The sequence below is a fragment of the Thalassophryne amazonica genome, chromosome 15 (genome assembly GCF_902500255.1).
Source record: "Thalassophryne amazonica chromosome 15, fThaAma1.1, whole genome shotgun sequence".
Taxonomy (NCBI): Eukaryota; Metazoa; Chordata; class Actinopteri; order Batrachoidiformes; family Batrachoididae; genus Thalassophryne; species Thalassophryne amazonica.
Window position 1 is genome coordinate 6,399,702 of NC_047117.1, and position 24,494 is coordinate 6,424,195.

General features: G+C 39.8%; 2 protein-coding genes across 2 annotated transcripts in view; both read right to left on the bottom strand.

Annotated features, from left to right (window-relative positions):
• Positions 1-16,993, bottom strand: part of LOC117525768 (complement C3-like) — a 51,157-nt gene extending 34,164 nt beyond the window's left edge. The window contains exons 1-10 of the mRNA XM_034187705.1: positions 14,251-16,993; positions 12,257-12,307; positions 8,976-9,165; positions 7,742-7,907; positions 7,317-7,387; positions 6,084-6,175; positions 3,826-3,908; positions 3,599-3,686; positions 3,321-3,423; positions 1,151-1,265 (exon numbers count right to left, since the gene is read on the bottom strand). Coding sequence (XP_034043596.1) covers positions 1,151-1,265; positions 3,321-3,423; positions 3,599-3,686; positions 3,826-3,908; positions 6,084-6,175; positions 7,317-7,387; positions 7,742-7,907; positions 8,976-9,165; positions 12,257-12,307; positions 14,251-14,321 — 1,030 coding nt within the window. The 5' untranslated portion in view covers positions 14,322-16,993. The remainder of the gene's footprint in view (positions 1-1,150; positions 1,266-3,320; positions 3,424-3,598; positions 3,687-3,825; positions 3,909-6,083; positions 6,176-7,316; positions 7,388-7,741; positions 7,908-8,975; positions 9,166-12,256; positions 12,308-14,250) is intronic.
• A 134-nt stretch (positions 16,994-17,127) lies between these two features.
• On the bottom strand, positions 17,128-23,817 carry ccdc130 (coiled-coil domain containing 130). Its single transcript, XM_034188113.1, has 10 exons — positions 23,740-23,817; positions 21,338-21,389; positions 20,444-20,497; positions 20,242-20,324; positions 20,056-20,111; positions 19,916-19,976; positions 19,092-19,234; positions 18,810-18,982; positions 17,776-17,914; positions 17,128-17,651 (listed from the first exon to the last, which is right to left on the bottom strand). Exons 2-10 carry the CDS (start codon positions 21,338-21,340, stop codon positions 17,173-17,175), a joined length of 1,191 nt encoding a protein of 396 aa, XP_034044004.1. The 5' UTR covers positions 21,341-21,389; positions 23,740-23,817; the 3' UTR covers positions 17,128-17,172.
• Positions 23,818-24,494: the final 677 nt, after the last annotated feature.

Sequence of the window (24,494 nt, forward strand, 5' to 3'; positions counted from 1 at the left end):
AATGTGAATTTCTTGGTTTTCTGTGGGAGCGAGTGAATGGACCCAGGATTAAGAAGCATAAAAACATACCAAGTTGTCCCTGATCCAAAGTACTTGTTCATGACTTTTCCTCCCAGAGGTCTGAGTCGAGGAAAAGCAAACTATTTTGTATAAGTCGTGTCTGTCCAGCGAGCTGAAGTACAGGCTATTAAACATCTGAACACAGTTTCGAAAGTGGAATCGCAAACATCACGTCAACCCAGAGGACAAAATCAACTCCAGCCTCATTAGGACATTTTGATGCGTTACGGCTGGTCACAGTAGCGGTGCAATAAAATAAATGGCAACATCAATTAATCATGTTCAAAGCCAGAAACTGAAGGAGACAAATTTTAATCCTGGATCTGTGGATTTTTATTGTATCTTAAGGCTGTCTGAAATTAAAATCAGAATTCTTCATAAAACCATGAAGAATTTAGGGCTTTTACTCTCCTTGAGACCCATCAGGTGTGTGTTTATCCCTTTGGATGGGAACACCAATCCATCTCAAGTTACTTGACCAGCCAAGCCTAGAACCCATGTACAGCTGGATGAACTGAAAAATGTAGACAAAACTTTTTGTCCACAAACAAAAACAGGTAGCATGAAGCACAGACTTGGAATCGAATCCCAATCTACATGGTGGTACTCTAACTCCTATCCTACTGAACCACCTGCTCTACCAACTTATAAAGACGTGTTAAACTGTAATCAACTCATCAATGACCCAAAGACCATCTCTTCACATGATTTTGTTGAAAAAACATTTGTTGTTGTGTTTTGATGCTGCATTCATTCTTGCACCAGTTAAATTTTGGATCCTTACAATAACCGTAGAAGTCATCAGTCCAATACAGACTTTGAGACCCATTGGTACAAGTGCTAATCCTTGGATTCCGTCGCATGAAACGGATGGCAGTCTGTGACTCCCCCTGGCTGGGGCTCCGGTCTATCACAGGTTACTTCCCCAGCCAAGGCCAGCACCTATTTGCAGCTATGGGCTGACACAAGGTAGCACGTCTAGAAATCAAACCCAGGCCCATGTACCCCCGTTCCAGTACCATTATAGGCTAGTATAATGGTATTAAATCAGTCTGACCGATTACGTGTACCCCTGATTATAAGAACTTACCAGTCTTGGTGAGAACAGAAGCCTTGACATATAATGATTTTCCAACCAAAGACGCGACATTGGGGTAAGATCTCTTGAGCTCGTCCATGCCGAGACTCACAACTCCGCCTGTGAGCTGCAGGAGAGCCAGAAGCAAACAACGTCACAGGATATAGAACAGAAACATTTTATCATTTGAAAAATAAAATAATAACTACATCATGTGAAATTTCTCGTGTATCACCAACTAACAGATGAATCTACTTTTCGTGACGCCATCAAGAATTGGTGTGAGATAGTGTTGTTACTGGACATCTCTGATAACAGTGTACAATAAGAAGTATGATAACTGACATTTGATAAACGATCAAAAGAGCGCCACCTACAGAAACTTCAGGAAACCTGTATTGTCATCAGTAAGGACTTCCACCAGTTCAAAATTGTGGACCTGGTCCAACACAGGGTGGACAGACCGAGAAGAGTGAGAGACGATGTGAGGCAACGAGGGACGCTGTGAAATTTGGACCCAGAATAACGCAGACTCAGAGTCAGTAAATAGGAGCAAAGTGCATTTGTGAAATGCTCTTGTCTCGTGTTTGACCAACATCTGGACTCCGAAGACCAAACAGACAAATAACTCCACACTATGGAACGTTATGCAGCACTTTTTGTTTCAGTTCCTATTTTTCATGCACTGAAGCAAAAACACTTAAAACTTCTTCTTGCACACCAATGGCTTAATTCTCCTTATTTCTCACAAATTCTGTCCACAAATTTGTTAAAATCCACATCTACGCTGATCAAACAACAGCATGAGTATCGCGCAGGTTTGCTTTGAACTGGTCACAATAAACAAACAATATTGACGTCATCATTCTCGTCAATTTAAATTTTGAATTCAATTTAATTTTATTTATATAGTGCCAAATCACAATAAAATTGCCTCAAGGTGCTTCACACAAGAAAGGTCTAACCTTATCAACCCCGAGAGCAAACACAAAGGTGACAGCGGTAAGGAAAAACTCCCTCTGAGGAAGAAACCTCAAGAGGACCAGACTCAAAGGGGTGACCCTCTGCTTGGTCCATGATACAGACATAAATTACAGAACAATCGTCGTCGTTAGCATGCACAAACACCTGTGCATTAGTTATGTACACACCTGATGATTATTATTATTACTACTACTACGACTGCTACTATTGCTACTACTACTGCAATTACCACTACTACTCGATTACATATAATTACAAATAATTTTCTTCAGGAAAAATAAAGTTGATCTTATCTTATCTTATCATTATTACTACTACTTGTGTCTGGGTTTGAGACTGTCCTGGATCAAGACTAAGAATCAGGATATTTACAGATTTCCTGGACTCGGCCATCAGAAGTGTAAATGTGTGCAGTGAAAGAGCTGAACTTGTGAAGACATTCACGTATCTCAGCAGGGACGTACATGTCTCTGGGTCCTCAGCCCTTGAGATTGATTGAGAGGCTCCTCAGAAGAGCTTATGGAGTCATGAGGTCACTGGACAGAGGTGTTTGGTGATGCTGATATCTTAGCAGGTGAACGAAGACCCAAGTCTTTAGGGTCCTGGTCCTGCCTGTTTTGCTATATGGTTTTAAGACTTGGACACTAACCAGTGACCTAAGAGAATGACTGGATGTCTTTGGAGGATCCTTGGGTTCTACTAGAATGATTTGGATCAAAGGAATGGTTACTAAGAGAGATTAATACGAGGAGTACCACTGGCATTTTGAGGGAGTGTCAACTGCGACATTTTGGCCATGTGGCCCGTTTAGCAACAATCAGGCGGCAATGTTGGGATGCCTGATTGTTGAGGACCCCAGTAGCTGGCGAAGGCCAACAGGACACCATGTTCCACCTGGCTGTGGCAGATAGGTGGTTATTTTAGAGATATTGGAATGGACCACTTCTCTGCCTGGGTGGTTGCCATCCATGACCCAAGGCGGTTCTGTGGTGTCATGGATGCGTAAAGTGCAGCACCAGCTCATGGTCCCAGATTTGACTTGACTACCACTACCGTATATTATTATTATTAATAAATGAATAAGTTTACAGTTATACCAATCTAACAACATCTGGTCTAAACAGCGGTAGACTTCACATCCAGAAGTCTGATAATTCCCAGAATTCTTTCATTCGCCGTGAGAGCCGCTGTGACTTACGTCAGACACCTGCTTGACAGAAGGCAACCTTATTTTGTCTTTATCGATGACCACCCCAAACACCACGTAGGCCGTCCCATGGACCGGCTCCCCGTACAGGTACCTGAAACACATGACAACAAAACTCTGTCAAAGGTCTTCATTTGTGCTTTTTGTGTGTATTTAAGAATTCAGGAGGTAAACGCTGATTCAGGCATGATATGTACACATGTCACCGTTTGTCATTTGTGAAGGAATAATGGAGATAAATGTGGTGGTTTTAAAAATGTTAAACTGACTTGGCTGAGATCTCAACTGATAGTTCGGTGTCATCCAGGCTGAAGAAGGATTTCTGTGGCGTCAAGGTAACGTTGAAGGCAGGAAGCACTGAAAGAATTAATAAATAGCATAACATCCACAGAGTGCTGTCAATCATTTTGTTTGAAAAAAACAAACAAACAGTTTTTAAATTAATTCTGGGTGAACAACCATCTAGTCACTGATGATGTCACAGGACGGGACCTACCGTATTTCTTTACTTCAAAGTGGGAGGTGAAAGTATTCTGCTGCCAGTGGTCAAACTTGGCGGTCACCGTCCACATTCCTTCACTGTAAAACAATTAACAACAGCAAAAAAAATAAATCATCAGTCATGTTCCAAATCACAAGAAAAACTATTTACACAACACATTTTATCATTAGAAAACTGTCATATGTTAAAATCCAGGATAGCATGACCGATACTTTACTGATACTATAACCTTCAGTATCTACCAATCCCAATCCCATATCCTCCCCCATCTTAAAAAAACTGATCTTAACAAAAACTACGGTATTTACAAACGTTATCATTAGAAAACTAAGTGTGACGATGGATGTTAAAATCCAGGATGGCATGACCGATACTTTACCGATACTATAACCTTCAGTATCTACCAATACCAATCCCATATCCTCCCTCCATCTTAAAACAACTGATCTTTAAAAAATAAAAGAGTTTTGCATGGATGTACTTTGGCTAACCCTAGTCATCTAATGGAACATCAACTCAACCTGTGAAACCAATATTCTTCTTCCCTTAATGGAAAATATACAGAGTCCACAACATGACTCAAATATACAGTGAGGAAAATAAGTATTTGAACACCTGTGAAAATCAATGTCAGTATTTGGTACAGTAGCCTTTGTTTGCAATTACAGAGGTCAAACGTTTGCTGTAGTTTTTCACCAGGTTTTCACACACTGCAGCAGGGATTTTGGTCCACTCCTCCATACAGATCTTCTCTAGATCTTTCAGGTTTGGAGTTTCAGCTCCCGCCAAAGATTTTCTATTGAGTTCAGGTCTGGAGACTGGCCAGGCCACTCCAGGACCTTGAAATGCTTCTTACGGAGCCCCTCCTTAGTTGCCCTGGCTGTGTGTTTGGGGTCATTGTCATGCTGGAAGACCCAGCCATGACCCATCTTCAGTGCTCTTACTGAGGGAAGGAGGCTGTTTGCCAAAATCTCGCAATACATGACCCCATCCATCCTCCCTTCAATACTATGCAGTCGTCCTGTCCCCTTTGCAGAAGAGCACCCTCACAGCATGATGTTTCCACCCTCATGCTTCACAGTTGGGATGGTTTTCTTGGGGTTGTTCTCATCCTCTAAACATGGTCAGTGGTGTTGATTCCAAAAAGCTCTATTTTGGTCTCATCTGACCACATGACCTTCTCCCATGCCTCCTCTGGATCATCCACATGGTCACTGGTGAACTTCAAACGGGCCTGGACATGTGCTGGCCTGCTTGCTGCCCTGCAGGATTTTAAACCATGACAGCATCATGTGTTACTAATGTAATCTTTGTGACTGTGGTCCCAGCTCTCTTCAGGTCACTGACCAGGTCCTCCTGTGTACTTATTTGCAGCAGTAACATACAAATAAATTATTAAAAAATCATACATTGTGATTTCCGGATTTTTTTTTTTTTTAGATTATGTCTCTCACAGTGGACATGCACCTAAGATGAAAATTTCAGACCCCCCCATGATTTCTAAGTGGGTGTTCAAATACTTATTTTCCTCACTGTACAATAGAAGACTCAGATTGGATCAGTTTTCTTTTTTGATATCTGATAAAGTAATTGTGACCAAAATCAGAATGATACGATTTAGAATATCACACCTAGTTACCTACTAGGACTCTGCCACCCACCCCATTTAGGGTGTGCCTTTGGCACACACAACCCAGTCACAACCGCACTCCACACTTAAAAAAGAATTAAGGGAATGGTCTGTTTTCCCTTGGATTAAGCTGGAGAAAATTTCGTAACATCCAATTTGACATCACAAAGCCAGGCAAGTAGTGACTGGAATCATAGGCTCTGGCAAGCAGGTACAGCTGCGTATCATCAGCATAACAATGAAAGGAAACACTATGTTAATGGAAAATAAGATTGTCCTAGAACTGAACCATGAGGGACACCGTGTTTGACTAGAAAAAAGGATTGTGTCAGGTCGGGGAACATGTGCTGGTGCCGCATGTTACCACATCCACCACACTATGGAACTACTCTGGCTCCTGAATGGGAACCAGCCGGGCAGACAACCAGTCCATCAGCACCTCCTGAAAGTAACCATCTATCTGCAGCAGCCAGGTGATACGTCAGCATCTCTAACACGAGACACCTGCAGCTGCTTGAAGACAAATGCTGTTGTCTTTTGAGTGAAGCCGGACATTCTGAACCATGAGGGTAGAAATGTGTTTTTAGTTCTGATATAAAGGAATCAAAGCAGCTGCTCTTACTTGACTATTTCAGAGAGAGGAAAGTTGTCTGCAAAGACGCCATTGTGAGATCTGATCCTGGAGGTGTGTTTAACCACCACGCCATCTGGATTCTGAAGAAAACATTCACATTATTAAACAACCACAATAACCCAAGACTGACCAAGGACCATAATCCATCCTGCTGGTACAACTGTTAGACAGCTGTTCCTTTGCTCTGCCCAGGATTTTTGGCTGATTTCCACCAAACTTTGTATGTGGATAACAGTCAAACCACAGAACTGGCCTGAAAGTGTTTAGTTTGTAAACATCAAGGTTACTGGGGTCAAAGATCAAATTTTTATTTTATTTATTTTTACTCCAGTGCCCACAAAACATTGCACACTTACAGAGGTGGGCTCTAGAACTGCCCAAATGAGACCAAATTTGTCAAAGGTCAATCATTGGGGTCAAGGTCCTTGGGGTCACTGATCAATATAGATTTTTGTTTGTTTGTTTTTACCTCTGATTTGCACCAAACTTGATAAATACATGAAGGTGGGTTCTGGAATTGCAAATCAATTTTACCAAAGGTCAATCACTGGGATCAAAGGTCATGTCTGCCTGCCTTTTCGTTGACCTACTCCTCCCAGGTCTTTTTACTGATTTCTACCAAACGTGTCAATGTCAGCCAGAGGTCAAATCATATGGGTGAAGGTCGAGGTCATTAAGGTCAAATCATTGCCCTTACAGTCTTCATATCCGTGGCTACTATCTCCTAGTATTCACAATTCTACACATCTGTGTCTTATATGGCAAATTCTCCCCCCAAAATTTGTTGTTTGTTCATTCTTTGCAAATAAAAAAAAAAAAAAGCAATTTTTTTGTCAGGAATGAAAGAATTCCCAAAGATTTCCAGGTTTAGAGAGAAAAGCTACCTGCACTGGATGCTGTGCTGGCTGGACAGCGATGCAGTTGACTTTAAGGAACTCTATTGAAGAAAATGCTAACCTTTTGAAAGCTTTAGCACATGGCGTTAGCATCAACCAAGGTTAATGTGGCTGCCTCTGCTAATGCTAAGCAGTTAGCATTTTCTTTAAAACAGCCTCTCAAAAGTCAAACATGCCGTGGTGACAAGGTGAAGTCCATTCAATGTAGCGACGCTCTACCAATCCAGAAATGAGGCAATTTACAGAATGCGTTTATCTCTGTTTTGTAAGCAAAATGAACACCTCAGCGACACATATTAATTCTTATTTTGTGAACATCTGTTACCTTAATCTCTGCTGTGATGGAGCTGTCAAAGGCCTTAAAAGATGGAGAGGAAACAAAGGTTCTGTACTGCACTGCAGAGAGACACAAACAACGGTTTAGTCGAATAGCAGATGCTCGCTAATATGCTATGCTAACATTAGCATGCTAAAATTGCATAAAACAACACAAGATTCCACAAAAACAGGCAACTTTTATATCTTAGTCAGACTGTGCTGCCACATAGCTGTAGTACACACACACACACACACACACACACGCGCACGCATATATACATATATATAATGATTATAATGTCTTGGTGGCTTCCCTCACCTGTCCCCAGCAGTCATTATGAAGAAAGAATGACTGCTGAAAAACAGGCGTTAACGTTGTAATGGCTGAAAATCTAAATCTAAATTTCACGTGCTCCAGCGTCAGCGTCGTACCCGTGTCTCCTGGGTTGTAGATGGGTTTGTCGGTCTGGATGAAGATGTAACCGGAATGAAAGGACACCATCACCATCCGCTCCTCGGTGTGGTAAGTGCCAAATGCCACCTTCAGTTTCACAAACTTGTTTTTCTTTTCATCTCGATTCAGTTGGTCCGAGGAAAGCTGAAGGAAGAGAGAACAGAGATCGATGATGATGTCATTTCTAAAATATCTCGTTTTTCGTTCTTTGTGTGGGATAAACTGAATAGATGGTTTGAAAGCAGCATCGGGCTATAATTTGACTTCTGACTGTCTGTTTGTTCTCCAACTCCTCCGAGCTCCTTCAGCTGATTTCCCCCAAATTTGATTTGTGGATGAATGTCAACTCAAGAAAAGCTCATAAAGGATTTACTTTGGTAAAGGTCATTGTGGTCACTGCAATTTTCATCAAATTTGGCACATATATGTAATGCGGGTAGGTTCTGGAATTGCCCGGGCAAGGTCCAAGTTGCCATTTACAAACCGACTGCACATGTCAAGTGTAAACAAAGTGACATAAGGCGTGCTCAAGCTAACGTGCTAACACACATAGTTACTCAGAGGCCAAGACGTTCACTCCAGTGTACGCCTCTAATGACATCACTAATAACTGATATGTCAGGAATTTGACCTTACCTCATAGTGATTTGGGAATAAGACCCTACGACCCAGCCGGCCCCCTGCCCAGTGTAAAATTCTGCACTGGATGACCCCATGACCTAAATAGTAAAATAATCTGGTACTTATCCGGCACCTTTGAGTTGGTCGTAGGTTATAACAACATTTTGTGTTCCAAGCTAAGTAATATGGCCTTTATGAACTAAAATATGATTCTTCATTAAGGTATTTGTTGCTATGGTGACCACTCTTCCCACTGGATCTACCCATCTGCCAAGTTCAGTTTGTTTCAGCCCATGGACTTTGGAGATGTGGTTGACAAATCTTTGGATGGATGGACGGTGCTCTCAACTATATAATCCACTGATACTTTGCTCTATTGGGGGAGAACAGGCATCCAAAAAGTCCAGGGAGACTTTCTCCTGAAAAAGCACACCTCTGTATTTTCTGTGCATTTGCGAAACCCCCTAAAAACAACGGGACATTCTTTGGAATACTTGCAGGAAATGCTCTTAACTCAATAGCCTTAGAGAGTTAGAAAGTCAAAGTATTTTTGTCAAAGTACACTGAGGTCATTGTGGCCTGATCAACCACCTGTATCAACTTCAGAGTGTGGAAGTTATTGTCTGCACTGAGTGTGGCCAAGTCCTGCAGGAGCATGGAGTTCTGTTTGAATTCCTGGATGCTGATGGAGACGGTGATGGAATTTTGCACGTTGTCAGCCTGGAGGTAGATACTCTCTGGGCTGTCGGTTCTAAGCAGGTCTGGAGCCAGCAGGGTGAACCTACAGAGAAAGAAAAAAGTACAGGGGTAGGACGTAGAAACTGCAACCCCTCTGGAGTAACACCTAACACTTTATCACCTGCACACCTGCAGTAGTACTGCGCTGAGTATTGCTACTGGATCTGTTGCTACTAGCATGAATCTACTACCAACTCCATTACAGCTAGTGTTTTATTTTTTTTTAATTATTTGTTTTTGCAATTTTTTAAATTCTATTCAGTAAAACTAACCCAAATTTACATCTATTCCTATGTATATTATATGCATAATGCAAAACCAAATACATAAACAAAAATGATGGCAGTAAAAAGTAGCATGCTAACAAGATAAGCTAACATGAAGAAACACTGTGAAGACTGGAAGGGCGAGTTAGTACCACTGCTTGCCAGGTAATAAATTAGTAATTATTGTACATGAAGAATAATGTATTTGTAGTATTCAATGCTGTCAACACTGTCTTCTATGATCATTTATCATTTTGGTTGCCATGGTAATGAAAAATTTGAACTTGTGTGTTTTCTGTATATATATATATATATATATATATATATATATATATATATAGCATACATTCTGCTGCATCATTATACGTCTAGAGAATGAGAAGGCGGAGCCACTTAGGTGACTAATTATGTAGGCCACTGTCATGTGACCAAAACAGAGGAAGTGCCCCCAAGCCTTATGGGATTCCTCATGCTGCATTCAGAACCATTGGCTGCTCAGAAAGACCCCACATTAAAAAAACAAAACAAATCCTACTTCTAGAAAAAGTGCTTTAACGCGATTACATGGGAGACAAATATGGATGAACCATTTATCCTAATATGTATATGTCGCGGACATGAACGAGTGAAGTTCTTCAGCATCTCACCATGTCATTTAGGTCTAAGGATGGGTATTAATAAGATTTTATTGATATTGATGCCATTATCGATTCTGCTTGTCGATTCCCTTATCAATACCTCTTGTGAATTTTCTGTGTAATTGTAAATGTCATTTCAATTTTGTTGGGGTATGAGAGGCCTATTAAAGCAAAAGATTTTTTCCATTGTCACAGTATTTTTTAACCTCAATGAAACTTCATGAACATGCCATGTGCACGCCTGATGCTGGTTTGACAGCACGGAACGCAGCCACGCGTTTAAATGTTCATAAATCGACTATCAGCTGGTTAAGAAGGTCACGTCACATAGCGAGGATGTGCAACAGACCCATAAAACCTTCTGGATTATCATGCTGTTCAACTCCAGAATACCTTGTGGGAGGAGCGACCGGCCATTCCTCAACAGGAAATTCACCAATTAGTGGGTTCCACAAAAGGTGAGCGGCTTTAATTTCATCGCCTGGTGGTCACACATGGTATTGACTGTGATCTGATCCAGAATGTTACCTTTCTGTTTATCAACTCAATAAACTCAAAGGCACCTTCATAACCATAAGGTTGTGTGTTCGCCCATGTTTTCTTGTATGTGAACAGCCTGCAATTTTTAATATCATTATGATCTTTTTTTTTTTTTTTTTTTTTTTTTTTTTTTTTTTTTTTTTTTTACAGAGAATTCATATCCTCATAGGCAAGAACTGATTCAATTTTCAACATCTTAGGTCAAAGGTCAAAGTCAGGAAAATTCTTCATTGGAAAAATCCCTATCCTTTAACATTGAACAAATTTTCAAGAATTCATATCTCTGTCAAAAAAGATCAAATGTCTTTCATATTTGAGAGCATTGTGTGGGATGGTGTGTTTTACCAACTGACAAAGATTGATCTGGATCTGATCCAGATTACAGATTTTGGGGCCATTTAAATTTAACATTGAAGTCACCATTTAATGCATATTTTACATTATATCTAAATCAAACCTGCCTCAATCACACTCACATTTGAAAGTGAGGTGCAGACTGACACTCACTATCACCTGACAAAGTTTGATCCAGATCTGATCTGGATTGTGGATTTTGTGGATATTTTAATTTAATATTTAAAAGCCATTTTGATGTACATTTTGCATTATATCTCAATCAAAAGTGCCTCAATCACTCTCATTTGTGACAGTGAATAGATTAAGTTTGATCTGCATCTGATCCGTATTGCAGATTTAGGGGATATTTGATTTTAACACTGAAAAGCCCATTTGATCTATATTTTGTATTATATTTTAGCTTATGAAAAGCCACTTATAACAGGACTTTGACCTTGAAAAATTTTTCCAAGGTAAAAAAATTTGTGGAATTGAAAAGTAGTGTTGGTGGAGGTGTGCATTCTACGAGTGCAGTGCTTACTATTGTATGTGAGATCCTGGACAAAATCTGACAGACATTTTACTCATAAAGCAATATTAAAACATACTTACATTTCTTTTGTTGTTCAATATATACACACACAGACACACTCAAACAGCCAAGCTTTAAAAATGGTCAAATTAAAGAAAAGATCTGAGATAAAATATTGTTTTATTTCACTTTTGAGCATCAAATGAATGCATGGCCGCATGACCTGTAGGTCCCAGAGTAATAACAATCAGGAAACATCTGGATTCAATAGAATGACCCTCGACACAGGAAGAAAAACAGGTTGAAAAACCGGACTTGACTGTTGTATTAACGGCTGAAGGAGTGAGTTTCTTAACTGTACCTTGGTGTCGGACTAACAGTTCCTGCTGGAGGTCTGAAAAGAAACAGGAAAAAATTAAAATTTTCAGTCAGAAAAAAAAAAGGTCCAAAGTAAAACAACCTTTCAACAACCCAACAATTCTGGGCTTCAGGGGACACTTTCTGACTTTTAAATAAAATACACCATGATCATAAGAACAGATTTATGAGAGAAGAAATCTGGGAATTTCCAAAAACAAAATAGTGAAATTATGAACATTAGATGATAGAAAAAAGAATCTGCATTCTGTAACTTCAGTTTAAAGATTTTTACATCCTTTGTCAACTTTTGAAATCATGTCAACCTACTTTATTGTTATTATTAATAATCTTACAGTTTCTGCAAATCAGGTTTCTGTGGACGCATTTTTTAAATAAACAGAAACCAAACTAAAAATTGACATCTTACTATGCACAGTAATAAGGCAGATATTGATGACTTACCTGGGTTTCGTGCTCATGTGAAAGTGCCTATCAAAGGGCCTATCGAAGGGCCTAAAGGACAAAACCAAACATTACCGGACAGTTTGTGCACTGCGAGTCAAAACTTCTACACTTTGCAAATTACCAAACAAATGTGAAAAAAACAGACCTTATTCTTTTCTATTTCCCTCATTTCTAAAGGTAGTGTGCTCAATCAGAAAGCGCACATGCTTTTGCAGGGGTGCTAAATATTCCTTTTGTATCTAGTTTGTTAGATGTTAACTCTAAAGTATATTATAAAAAATATTTATAAAAATTAATTATTGTAAAAATGAACAGAATTTATATACATCTAAAATATTCTAGATCAAAGGAAAAAAGAGATGAAAAGATCATCTGACAATGACTTTAAAATAAAGACAGACGGTTAGTGATTAAAGGCAAACATGCTTTAAAAAAAGAGAAATAAGGCTTTTATTATGATGTCATAATCCAAGATTGTTACAGGTGAACTCAAAGAAAAACATTCATAAAGATGTTAAAGAAAAGCCTTTGATGATGTCATGAGGTAAGCATAATGAATGAATCTGTTTCCAACACATGACAAATAGAAAATAAATAAAAATACCATGTTATGATAAAAAATAAAGGAAAACCTCACAATGAAAATGATGTCAGATGCAAGATTGTTACTGAACAGATCAAAGGAATGAAAAAGTAAAGAAAATAACTAATCAACAGAAAATGATATATATATATATATATATATATATATATATATATATATATATAAAAATTTTTTTTTTGGTTATGTGATCACGCCGGAGTGATCACATAACCTTTCCCCTCCTCTCAGGTGATGTCAGTGATGTCATCAAGGCAAAAAGAGGACTTTGGCAGTGACAAAATTACAATTAAACAAATGTAATTTAACATATCGAAGCACAACTTCGTTTTTTTTTTTTTTATTTCCTACATATTATTTTAGTCCTGTTTTATATTTAGCAATAAATAAATGTCAGTCATTTGTGAATAAGGTTTTGGGTAAATCTCCAGAACACTCACAGTGTGACAATATCTTATATTTAAATTTTCAACTGCTTTGTACATTTCAAAAGTAGAAGGTAGAGGATGTATCTGGGAGGACACATTTTTAGGGAGTGAACTACGGTCAATAGATTCTTTGATCTTTGTGACATCATAAGGAAGGCTGAAATTAAAGCCAGATATCATCAGCACCAGGTACATACAGATCTTTGTGGTGTCATAATCACAGTTTGTTGTATTTTCCAGTTGTGGGACTGTGAGCTGGTGTCACAGGTTGCTGCATTCACACCATGGAGCCGCCTTGGGTCCTGGATGGCAACCATCCAGGCAGACAACCTTAAACATATAGTCCTCCATGTGCCACAGCCATGTTAAACTTCTCCAGTCTCTGGGGTCCTCAACACTGAGGCACCCGTGTGCTGGATCATGCACAGAGAACCACACCACATGGCCAAAACATCGTAGCTGGTGTTCCCCCATGATGCAAGTGATTCTCCTCATGGGAGTCTTCCTGAGTAACCATCAGTTAATCCAACAGTACCCAAGGATCCTCCGAGGACACAGAGTACCAGACGCGCAGTCGTCATCTGAAGTCACTGGTATGTGTTCAAGTCTCACAATCATACAGTAGGACAGGAAGCCCGGCTAACATGGACTTGGACCTTTGTTCTTGTAAAGGTTTTGGCTTTACCACACGTCTCTGTCCAGTGACCTCATGACTCCATAATGATTACTGATTTTTTTTTTTTGCTTCACATATAAAGAAAAATTTGATATTTGGTACATTCTCCTCTTAACGGAGGTATATACCTGATGGGAATCTTCTGCCTGTAAAAAAATAAAATAAAAATAAAAATAATTATATATGGGTTTGCAACTCTCAAAATGTTCAATGATCAGAAAACAGAGTAAAAAAAAAAAAAAAAAACCAACAACAAAAAAAAAAAAACAGAAGGGAAAAGTCTTACCAGCCAAGCTGTCCATCTGAGCTGCAGAAAAGTGTAAGAAATAAGATTATCTTGAGCGTCCACTGATACATGATGATCACCTGTGGATTCCAGTGGACTGTGGCACCTAAAAAGACTAAATCAGACTCCTGACACCCCCGCCCCCCCAGTGCACAGTCAACGGGAAGGGGAGGGGCCGCAGTGACCAATCAATAATACTGACCAAATGTGGATCAGAACTCTGCCCCGATGGGGGACTCAGACATTGGTGCACTGACGTAGTTATGAGGTGTGAACAGTTTGTTCATGGACTTAAAACATTTAAAGGTGCGTACAAATGACTCAGAGGCAATAAAAGTTACTATAATTACTACATATATTCACTTGTAATTACATACCAGAAATGATCAATAAAAAAACTGAAATAAACAGTGCTGGTTGTGCAGGTTTCTTCACTAGGGGGAGCCACAGAGTAACTCAGACACGAAAATCACATGCTGATTTCATATAAGAATTCTGTATTAATATCATGAACACGAACACACACACACACGTTATCAGTTGTGTGTTTGTCAGCTGGGGCACCCTGGGGTGCTACGGGGGTGACTCACAGACAAAATATAAATTCTCCAAGGTTTCACAATCACTTCTACCTTTATCTTCTTTCAACATCTCAGATTGCTGCCATTTTAAATAAATTTCATCCTGACGTAAAGCAGTTTCGGCTGAATAAATGTAAATCTGATCATTATTATTGATACTGTACAATAATAGCAACAATAAACAATAAAAGCAAAAATATCAGTATGAACATTAATCATAAAACCTGAGCAGTTTTGGGATAATTAAGGAGACGGGTAGAGAGAACGAGTGTGAACTAAATTATACTTACTTGTGTCCGATGTTTAATCGCCTCGTCTCCCAAATTAAACTGGTCAACACTCGAAAAGAAAAAGAACAAAAATAACAAAAGCAAAATTTCATTTCTTAAACATTTACACAACTTCTCTCTAAACTCATACACACACAAAAAAAGTTTTTCTGTTTCATTTCTCTCCGTGACAACTCTTGGGAACATTGTCCTCGAATTTCAGCAGCATTTCTTTCTCCTTTCTCCAGGTCCTTTGGACGTTTTTCACCAAACTTGGTATTGGAATAGTTTTACTACCATTTGCATGAGTTACTGCACACATATTAGCAAGGTCAGATTTGTCAAAGGTCAATCACTGGGGTCAAGGTCATGCCTGTTTGTCTGATGGGAGACACATCCCAGGTCCTCTGGCTGATTTCCACTGAACCTGGTATGTGGATGAAGGTCAACTCTGGAATTGCCCTTAAAGGCCTCATTTAGGCAAAGGTCATGTCTGTGGAGTAGCTGACTGTTGAACAGTAAATAATTCAGGGCATGTTTTCAGATCATGTTCTGGTCCAGATGGAACATCAGTTTGACATAATAAAGACCAAAGCCGTTGTCACCGTAGAAACTGGCAGTGATGATGAATATTTGTCTTTTTAAAGAAAATATTTTTTATGTTTTCTGTAAAAAGCAAAAAATAATGCGAAAGCCTGTTTCCTCAACTAAGAAAATTCCTCATCCACCTTATTATTGTTTTTCTATAATTTAATGAAGTTTTTGCATTATAACTTACTCATAAAAACCACGAGAAGCATTTTCAAAATATAAAAACTGGTCATAATTTTTTTTATTATATGCCCTGTACACAAATCATTTTTTAATGGAATGAGTTAAAAAAAATTGCATGCAGCCATAGCTGTCTCCATCAATTAACCAATTTTTCAGTACAGCTGTACAGCCTTTGGTTTTGTTTTTTTTGTTTTTTTAGGATTTAAGTCATAAAAAAAATTTCTTTGGCACCATTATAATTTTATTCCTTAGCATTTAAATAAGGGATTCATAATATGATTTTGGCAACAGTTATATGGTTTAGAATTTTTTTAATTTGGACCCCCGATGAGTCGAAATTCAAGCAATCAGACTTCATGACCTACATTTGTTAGAGATGTCAGAAACCACGTGAAGGATTCCCCCGAGCTACACGAATGCTATGAATCACATGGCAACAACCAATCAGAGTAAAGAAAGGCAGCGTGACAGAAACCAAAACCTCATGCATGTGCACACAGGTTTCCTCCTGCAGTTTGTCTATACGAGGCCGTTAGTTGGAAAAGACAATATTCGCCACGGAATTTCCCCCAGATAAATGTTCTTTTCAGCAAAAATGATTTGTAATTTTGCAGCATGTTACAAAAATAAACTAACATTATAATGCTTGGAGAAACTAAATGCTGTCAGTTTTGTGAAATTTGAAAGGCCGTACAGCTTTAACTGATCACTTTATAAAATGTCATTAATGCTCCACTTTTAATAAGTCTTTAATTATTCTGCCCAAACAACGAGATACCTGACATATATTCTTTAGATTAGTTTAATAAAAGTAATGACAAATGTCTGAGTTAAAGCTTAATGAGCTCAGCCAATTGTTGGTCAGAACGTGGGCGTCAGCGGTGATGATGCTCCACTGGGAACAAGAAGAAAACTTGGAACTGTTCCTCAAAGAAAAGTGGAAGGAGAAAAATATGGAGCCTCACGAAGTTCCTCTTGATCCTGAAACTTTAACCAGTAGACACATTTATTAACCCATCAGCATCCACAGCTTTATGGTTTTCCTCAAACATTCAGAAAAACACGCTGATCTTATTTTCTTACAGTTTAAAGACAAAGGGCTTTCGTCTTACAATCACACATTCCGTTCTGGGAAAAACAAACTTGTCTTTGCTGAGAGAATCGGCGTTTTAAACGTAGGAAGATAAACATTAAAGTTTCCTCCTGAAGTTAGCGTCATTTCAGCGGCTGTAAAGATTTTTTTTTAAATACGTACTTTGTTTCCGTGATGACAGTGAAAACTGTTGGGATTAGCGTCACTATCCAGACTCCGAGTCAGAGTCGCTGTATTCAGGCACCAGCGAGGACACGCCTCCTGAACTTTGACCTTCCTCTTCCATCCTCCCACAGTCCCGTATCAAGCATCCATCTTCTGTGGTTTTAACGTGAATCTCCAACTCACTGTTGCTCTTCTGTCCCACCCGTGTTGGCGGGACGACAGCCGCCGCACCGGGTGCAGCCTCTGACGACACGCCATCACGCGTGTCGGGTTCAGGGTCCGACCTCCTGCGGGAGACTGTGGCACAGAGTTCCGGTTTGTTCCCCGATCCGTCTGTGTGTCTGCGGATGAGGGGAATGTGGGAAGAGCCCAAAGCCTTGGCCGCCGCCATTCGTTTGCCCTGCAGTCCCAGTTTGTGAAGCAGAACGCCTGCTGCGCCCCCTACTGGTGCAGGTGATGAGCTGAACCACGGGCGGGATAAGGTCTCGTTCCTCTTCCTGCGCTCCGTTTCCTCACAGGCTGAGGAGGGACATGATGCAGCCAGTTACATCAGCAGGTTTAGAGGTTGGAGTGAATCTTAAATTAAGGAAAAATAACGCTCGGGAAACCTGCACAGACATTCCGAGCCTCTCTGCCGACTTACACTCTGGTGCCTGGTAGGTGAGCAGCTCTGCCAGTTTGTTGTCCTCCGCCGTCTCCGGCAGCAGGGGGATGGACACGTTGGCTTTCATCCTAAAGGCGTTGTCTTTCTCCTCCTGCTCGGCCAGAACTTTCCTCTCCTCCTGCACAATGAAGTACAGCATTCCATAAATTCCCACTTAAAGGAAAAACACGTTCAACAGAAAGGACAGGATATTTGTTCAAACACGTTAAAGAGGAAAGGTGATGTCTTCGAGCCTTAATTAGTGTAGTACCACCCTGCTACCACAAGATGGTACTATAGGCTTAAAATGAATCCAGTGAAGCTTCCGACACACTTTGCTTTCAGCTGCAAATCCTATCTAAACGTAGAAACCGATTCCACACTGACCCCTGCATGCCGAATAGAAACACTGTCACGCCGCATTTAACAATCTGTCAGTTTCAGAAACTCTCTGGGTGGCAGTGTATCGGGTCTTCCTGTACCTTTCACTAAAACTTCAAATTAAAAGTCTGCACTTTGAGCTCTTATTTATTTGAAATTCAGAAAAGGGCCCTGAAAGTTAATTCTTTGTATAACTATTACAGTACATGTTAGTCCAATGTTAGCATGAGGGCACTAAGCACTACAGCAGATACGGCGAGTGTAGCGTCAGTTAGGATGTGTTTGCTTTGTTTCGGATGGAATTTCCTGGTAAACAACACAATTCAAACATGCCTGACCTTTGACCCCAATGACCTTGACAGATGATTGACCTTTGACTCATTTTCTGCCACTTATTCGGGTCCAGGTCACGGTGGCAGTAGGCCAAGCAGCTCAACCCACACTTCCCTATTCTCGGCCAAGTCCTCTCTGGCCGAACTTGCCGACATACAAAGTTATAAAAGAAGGCGCTTCTTTTATAAATTTGCATGCAATGACAATAACTTTCTATTTAAAAGCAACCTGAAATGTCACACTACATTACCCACAAAGTTCGTGTAGGTAAGCAGGAGGGACTAAAAACAGGAGGAGAAGAAAAAAGGACAGAATCCCACCCGAAACTTTTTGCGGAGGAAGCTATTGAGGTCAAAGTCGTCCTTCCAGCGAGACTGATGGTCCTGAATCTCTGACAGAGACGGAAGAGCCTTCACCAGTTTCTGCTTGTCTTTCCCACTGTGTTCCAGCTTGAACATGGCGTCCGTCTCCAGTTTCTCCTTCTCTGCTCGCTCTGTCCACAGACACCGAGGGGACCATCAAAGAAGCACGCAAAAAAAAAAAGTGTCGCAAATAAAATTAGACGGGATGTAACTGCGGCGTACAGATGTCTGGGACCGTACCTGTAGTCAGGATCTGCTCGTTTTCAGCCATGTCCCAGCGTTCCTCCTTCCTCTGCGCCCCGCTCACGATCACGTAGTCGCAGGTTGCTGGGTCCGTCTGCATCTCGATGTAGTTGACACACAGGTGGCACTTCATCCTGAACCTGGAAAATTCATCATATGTCATTTTTTTACATTTCTTAATTTGCCCCCCGATGAAAAGCATTCATGGTTTGTTTGTTTTTTTTTTCCTTTCTCTCAGCAGCGCACGTTGAACTTTTCATTTTTCGGAGCCTTTGCTGACCGTGCTCCAACACCGTGGAGTTTGCCTTTAGTCGTGAGAAAGTCCAGCTCACTTAAATATTTTAAGACAAATCATAAAACTTATTTATGTTCTGTTTATCATTTGTTTTATTACTGGCCTGAATTATATTTGATGGTTTTAATTTTTTATTGCTATTTGACATTGTACATGAATTGGTTTTATTATTATTATTATTATCATCTGAAGTACTTTGTAAAATTTTCTGCTTCAAATGTTATATAAATAAATGTATTATTATTTTTATTATTAGTAGCAGTAGTATTTATGTATGAGCTTGCCAGTGACTTCAAAAACAGCCTGCATTTTTTTATATTTTACAAAACAGTTTGCAGACATCTTATGAATGACCGTGTGTTTAATAATCTTACATGGGGAAAAGCTCCAAAATAGGTACAAAAACTAAACTTGTGGCTGTTTAATCACATCTCAACCAACCTCCATCAGTCATGTGACACAAGTTAATTAGTTTCTCACAGACATAAAATAAATAAAATAAAATAACATCCAACCGTGTGCTTACCTGTAGATTGGGGTGGTGTAGTAGTTCCCCACTTTCTTCTTCTCTGCATTGTATCGTACCCCTGTTCAAACACGACACCAGCGTTATTAAAACATGTCCATCAGAGATCCTCTTGGACTGGACCACCCCCCTCAAATTACCCATGCCAATGTGATTTTTGCAGCCATCACACCAGATGTTGTACGGCATCTCAAACCTTTATGGACACAAACAGTCAGTTAGCGACATGACTAATATATAATAATTAATCTTATAAGCTTCCATGCAGACAAACCAACAAGCGGCGACTCCAACGCAACAGCTGATTCATGTAACGACGTGCAAACCTGATAATGAGGATTCCTTTGGACAGTTTCCTGGCCCGCTCACGCAGAGGGTGAGTGTTGTGGTAGCCATTGAGGGATCCATGCTGCAGACACAAAACAATCAACATTTGTTTTTTGTTTTGTTTGTTTTGTTTTTTTTTGCTACATAGCTTTAAAATGTTGTATATAGCAGTAGGTGTCTGGTATACACACTCATACTCACCTTTGCTGGGTCAAAATCTGGAGGATAGTATTTGTTTGTTCCTTTTCGTTCACCCTATTAAAAAAAACAAATAAATAAATAAATCAAAACATGATCCAAGCAGGAAAAACATGACTGAGAACTACAGGCTGAACGGTACACATTGTTTGGCTGATATGAGCCTTCCAAAAATCAGCGTTATTTCTGAGATATGGAAAGTTTTATATTACCAAAGAAACAATACAGAAAAGCCCTTTGGCTGTTGGAAATGGTGTCATTACATAGTTAGTCCAGCAGAGAGTGCTCAAGCACGTCAGGGACCCACATCTCCCCTTGGTCACATTAGCTCCCAGAGACGAAGCAAAAGCAGATGGCGTAAAAGCAACCAGCTGACATTAATTTTCAAACAGAGTGGGCATTTTACAGTGACAAGATGTAAGTGGGCACTTTGCCACCAGATAGGCAGGGCTGAAACAGATAAGAAGTCTATTTTATGCAAATGCTAAGAGATGCGACAGAACTACTAATCTTCATGAAGAGTGTGATGTACATTACTTGTAGTTATTTATAATAAAGTTTATATTTAAATTGTAAAACATCAAGCCTCAGTTACATTTCTTTGTCATAAGGGTTTCATAAAGCAAGGTTCAGAAATCATTGGCATTTTTATGAAAACACGAGAGGTCTCTGCAAAATTATACCTGCATTAATGGTAAATATCCACCAAATGGAGATAATTAATTTCAAGAACCTTGGGACATGACAACAACCATTCTGTTGCTTAAAGGAGTACATACTGGCAGATATATCAGTCTCAAATATATTTTACTACCTAGTTTCTGTGTAGGCCCACCAAAAATCCATATATGTCCACCTCTACTGAGAACGTAATTAATTAAATTAATGTTGACTTACCATGCTGAAAAGTGGTGCACTGCACCCGCAGTGGAATCAGGCGTTTTTGTCACTGAATAAAAGAAGAAAAACAAGATCTAAAATAAGGCTGCATGATTTGATGAACATGTCATTGAGATTTCTGAGGGAAATATTGCAACATGGTAAATGTATCCTCTTGTAATGTTACAGCCTGCTCCATAATGGACAGTGATTTTTTTTTCAAGATTTTGCATCTGTACTTCACCACAGTGTAGCTGAAGGGAAACAATCAAGATGTGCTTTCTAGTGCTGACTTTCAGCTTTTATTCAAAGGGTTTAACCATTTAGGATTTTAGCCACTTTAAAAGTTTTTTTTTTTCATTTTCAGAGCTCCTAACTAATCAGACAACCTAAATAAACATATGATTTATTTTTAATATATATCACTTTTCCAACCAGTTTTGTTTAGACAACTCAGAGGATGGACACATTTTTTATGCATCTTGCTGGTATGAACCATACGCACTTGTAGAGCTCAACGACATTGACTCTTGTTCATCCACAGTACAGTCTAGGAACATTCATATAGAAGTAAGTCTGATATTGGCCCTGAGGCCCGCTGGTGCTTAGCTACAAATTCTGTAGCATTAAGCATATGAGAGCAGATGAAACTCTCCCCAGATGGGAAACCAGTCATTTCCCCAGCTGAGGCCAGTATCCATTTACAGCTGGGTGGACTGAGACAGTAGATTAAGTATCTTGTCCAAGGACACAGATAGGTCTACATATTTGCAGGCCAGCTCCTACCCACTCAGCTACCTGCTCTACGACCTTGCATGTAGACAACTTTCATATGGTCTGTCTTTGTGCTGGACATTCATATTCAACGATTGTTCAGAGTAGTGAAACATGGAACTTGGTGAGGCTGTTTTTATCCAGACAGGAGTAAGTTTTTTAATCCACCCATATGCCAACAGCTTTCTCAAGGTCAGCACCTTTCAATTTGACAACTTCATCTTGGTCAGGCAGCATGTTTGTGCTGAAACGGAAGAGTTACTGGGATTAAATCTTGGCTGTCAACTTTTGGACCACCACATGAAGCTGCTAAGGTGTTTCTGGACTAGTTGGTTGTCTGATGGTTCCTTAGTCACCAAAGAAATCCTGTTGTCATCCACAAACATCTTGATCTGACAAAGCACAACTACTGACAACTCAATAGAGGGTTTTCAATCACGTGACCGATTTGCTGCAGGACAGGTGCCGTCTCCATTCTGGATTACAAGGAGGCTGGTGCATGATAGAAAAATGGAGAGAATGTACGGTTATTACGATGCTTTAAATCCTCGAGATAAAGCTTTTTATCGTGATAGATGTGTAGCAGTTGGTTCAGTGGATCCGTATCTTATACCAGATAGTGAATTTAGTGTCGATGTGACGAAATGGCCGACAGTGTCACACTGCGATATTGTGAACTAGGAAGCTGCTGGCCTCCTGCAGAGCATCACAGCAGAGCTCTGAAAGTGGAGGTCGTCTTGAAGTCCTGAGCAATTTCTCTCACCAGGTGCTGGAAGGGCAGCTTGCGGATCAGCAGCTCGGTGCTCGAGGACCACAATGTAAATAAGCATCCATATTGGAAGAGTTCTTGTGTTATCCTCGGCAGTATTTTTATGTATTGCTATATAATTTTATTGCCGAATAAAATTATAATATATAATAGTATTATGATAAAACAGTGGATTTCTGGTAGCGGCGGATCTCTCTCAGCGCCACGGTGCCGTGAGGCTTCTTCACATCGACGTTGAAGCTTCTGCAATTGTTCGCCAAATGCACGTATCGTATCACAGCGGCCACCGCGTCGTAATCCAGAATGGCCACGGGACACAAAATGACGTGACCGATACGTCACATGAAAACCCTCTATAGCAAATACAAGGAAAAATAGCGACCTGAGTACACTTCCTTGCGGAATTCCACTTATTTGGTGGTTTTGCTGATTGAGTTCCTTCCACCAAAATATGAAAAATCAAAATAAATAAACGAAAAGGTGTTTAGAAACAAAGCGAAACATCACGCACAGCTAATTTGGTCGGTTAACTGGCTGTCTGATTGTTTTAAGCACTAAATACCTTCAACTAAAACGCTTATTTTATGGAAGACTGCTTGATTGTGGTGAACTGATTTGGACGAGCAGCATAAAATGTTTTTCTCATGTGGTGGAAACACAAGCACAAATCTGCAGCAGTTTTTTTGCGACGTTTTCTCGTCGAATGTAAACAAATCGGAGCTAAAGGTAAGCTAACGTTAGCATTAGCTGGCTAACCGACACTATTATCTTCTGAAAGGTGAATAACTAAAACACATCTTCAGAATAACACGCGTAAAGCCGTTTGTCAAAGACCGCATTTAAAGACTCGAAAAAATTGATAAAAACTTCAACTTACAGGGAAAAGAGCACAATTATGACGTCACAACTTTTTTCTTCTTCTTCGTCTTCTGTTTTCCGGCAGCAATGTTTCAAAGTTGTCACATCTCAAGAAAGACCAAAAAGCATTTTGGCTTTAAATATATTTAACAAAACAAAACCAAACAAACAAAAACAACAACGACAAACAACTACGAAAGCAATTTTAAAATATAGTATATATATTATTAGCTACGAATGTGTTATATGTCTCTGATTTTTTTTTAATGGAAATATATTTTCTAATGATAAAGTAAGGCACTGCTATTTTATTAATGTAATAATAAAGTAAAACACTAATAATAACAGCTGTATTTATAAAGGAGTTTCATACAGGATGCTTTAACATCTGAAGCACCCCAAATCCATATTTCCAGATTACATAACATGGACGAGAGTCTCCGACTCCCCCTGGACGGGACTCCAGTCCGACACAGGTTACTTCACCAGATGAAGACAACTGGCCCATTTACAGCTGGGTGTACGGGCAACGCTGTGAAGCGTCTCGTTCGAGGACACAGACAGGGAGTACAAGCTGGATTTGAACCCTGCTCAATACATCGGCAGATCAGCTCCATAAGCAGGAAACTGCCTGATTGGCAAAGTGCATCATTAAAACCAACAATGCACCGGAAAACAGCTACAGACAGCAAGAAAGCAAGAACAAACATCTCATTCAAATGTGTTCACAGTCAGTTAGATAAAACAGAGACATAAAATACATAAAGGATTATT

Bases quoted from the DNA above. Each gene is read 5' to 3' on its own strand.
- ccdc130 (XM_034188113.1), bottom strand. The intron at 19,235-19,915 runs GTAAGCACACGG...TGAATTTTCCAG, and splicing joins TACACCACCCCAATCTACAG to GTTCAGGATGAAGTGCCACC. The intron at 18,983-19,091 runs GTACGGTCCCAG...GTCTGTGGACAG, and splicing joins CGAGCAGATCCTGACTACAG to AGCGAGCAGAGAAGGAGAAA.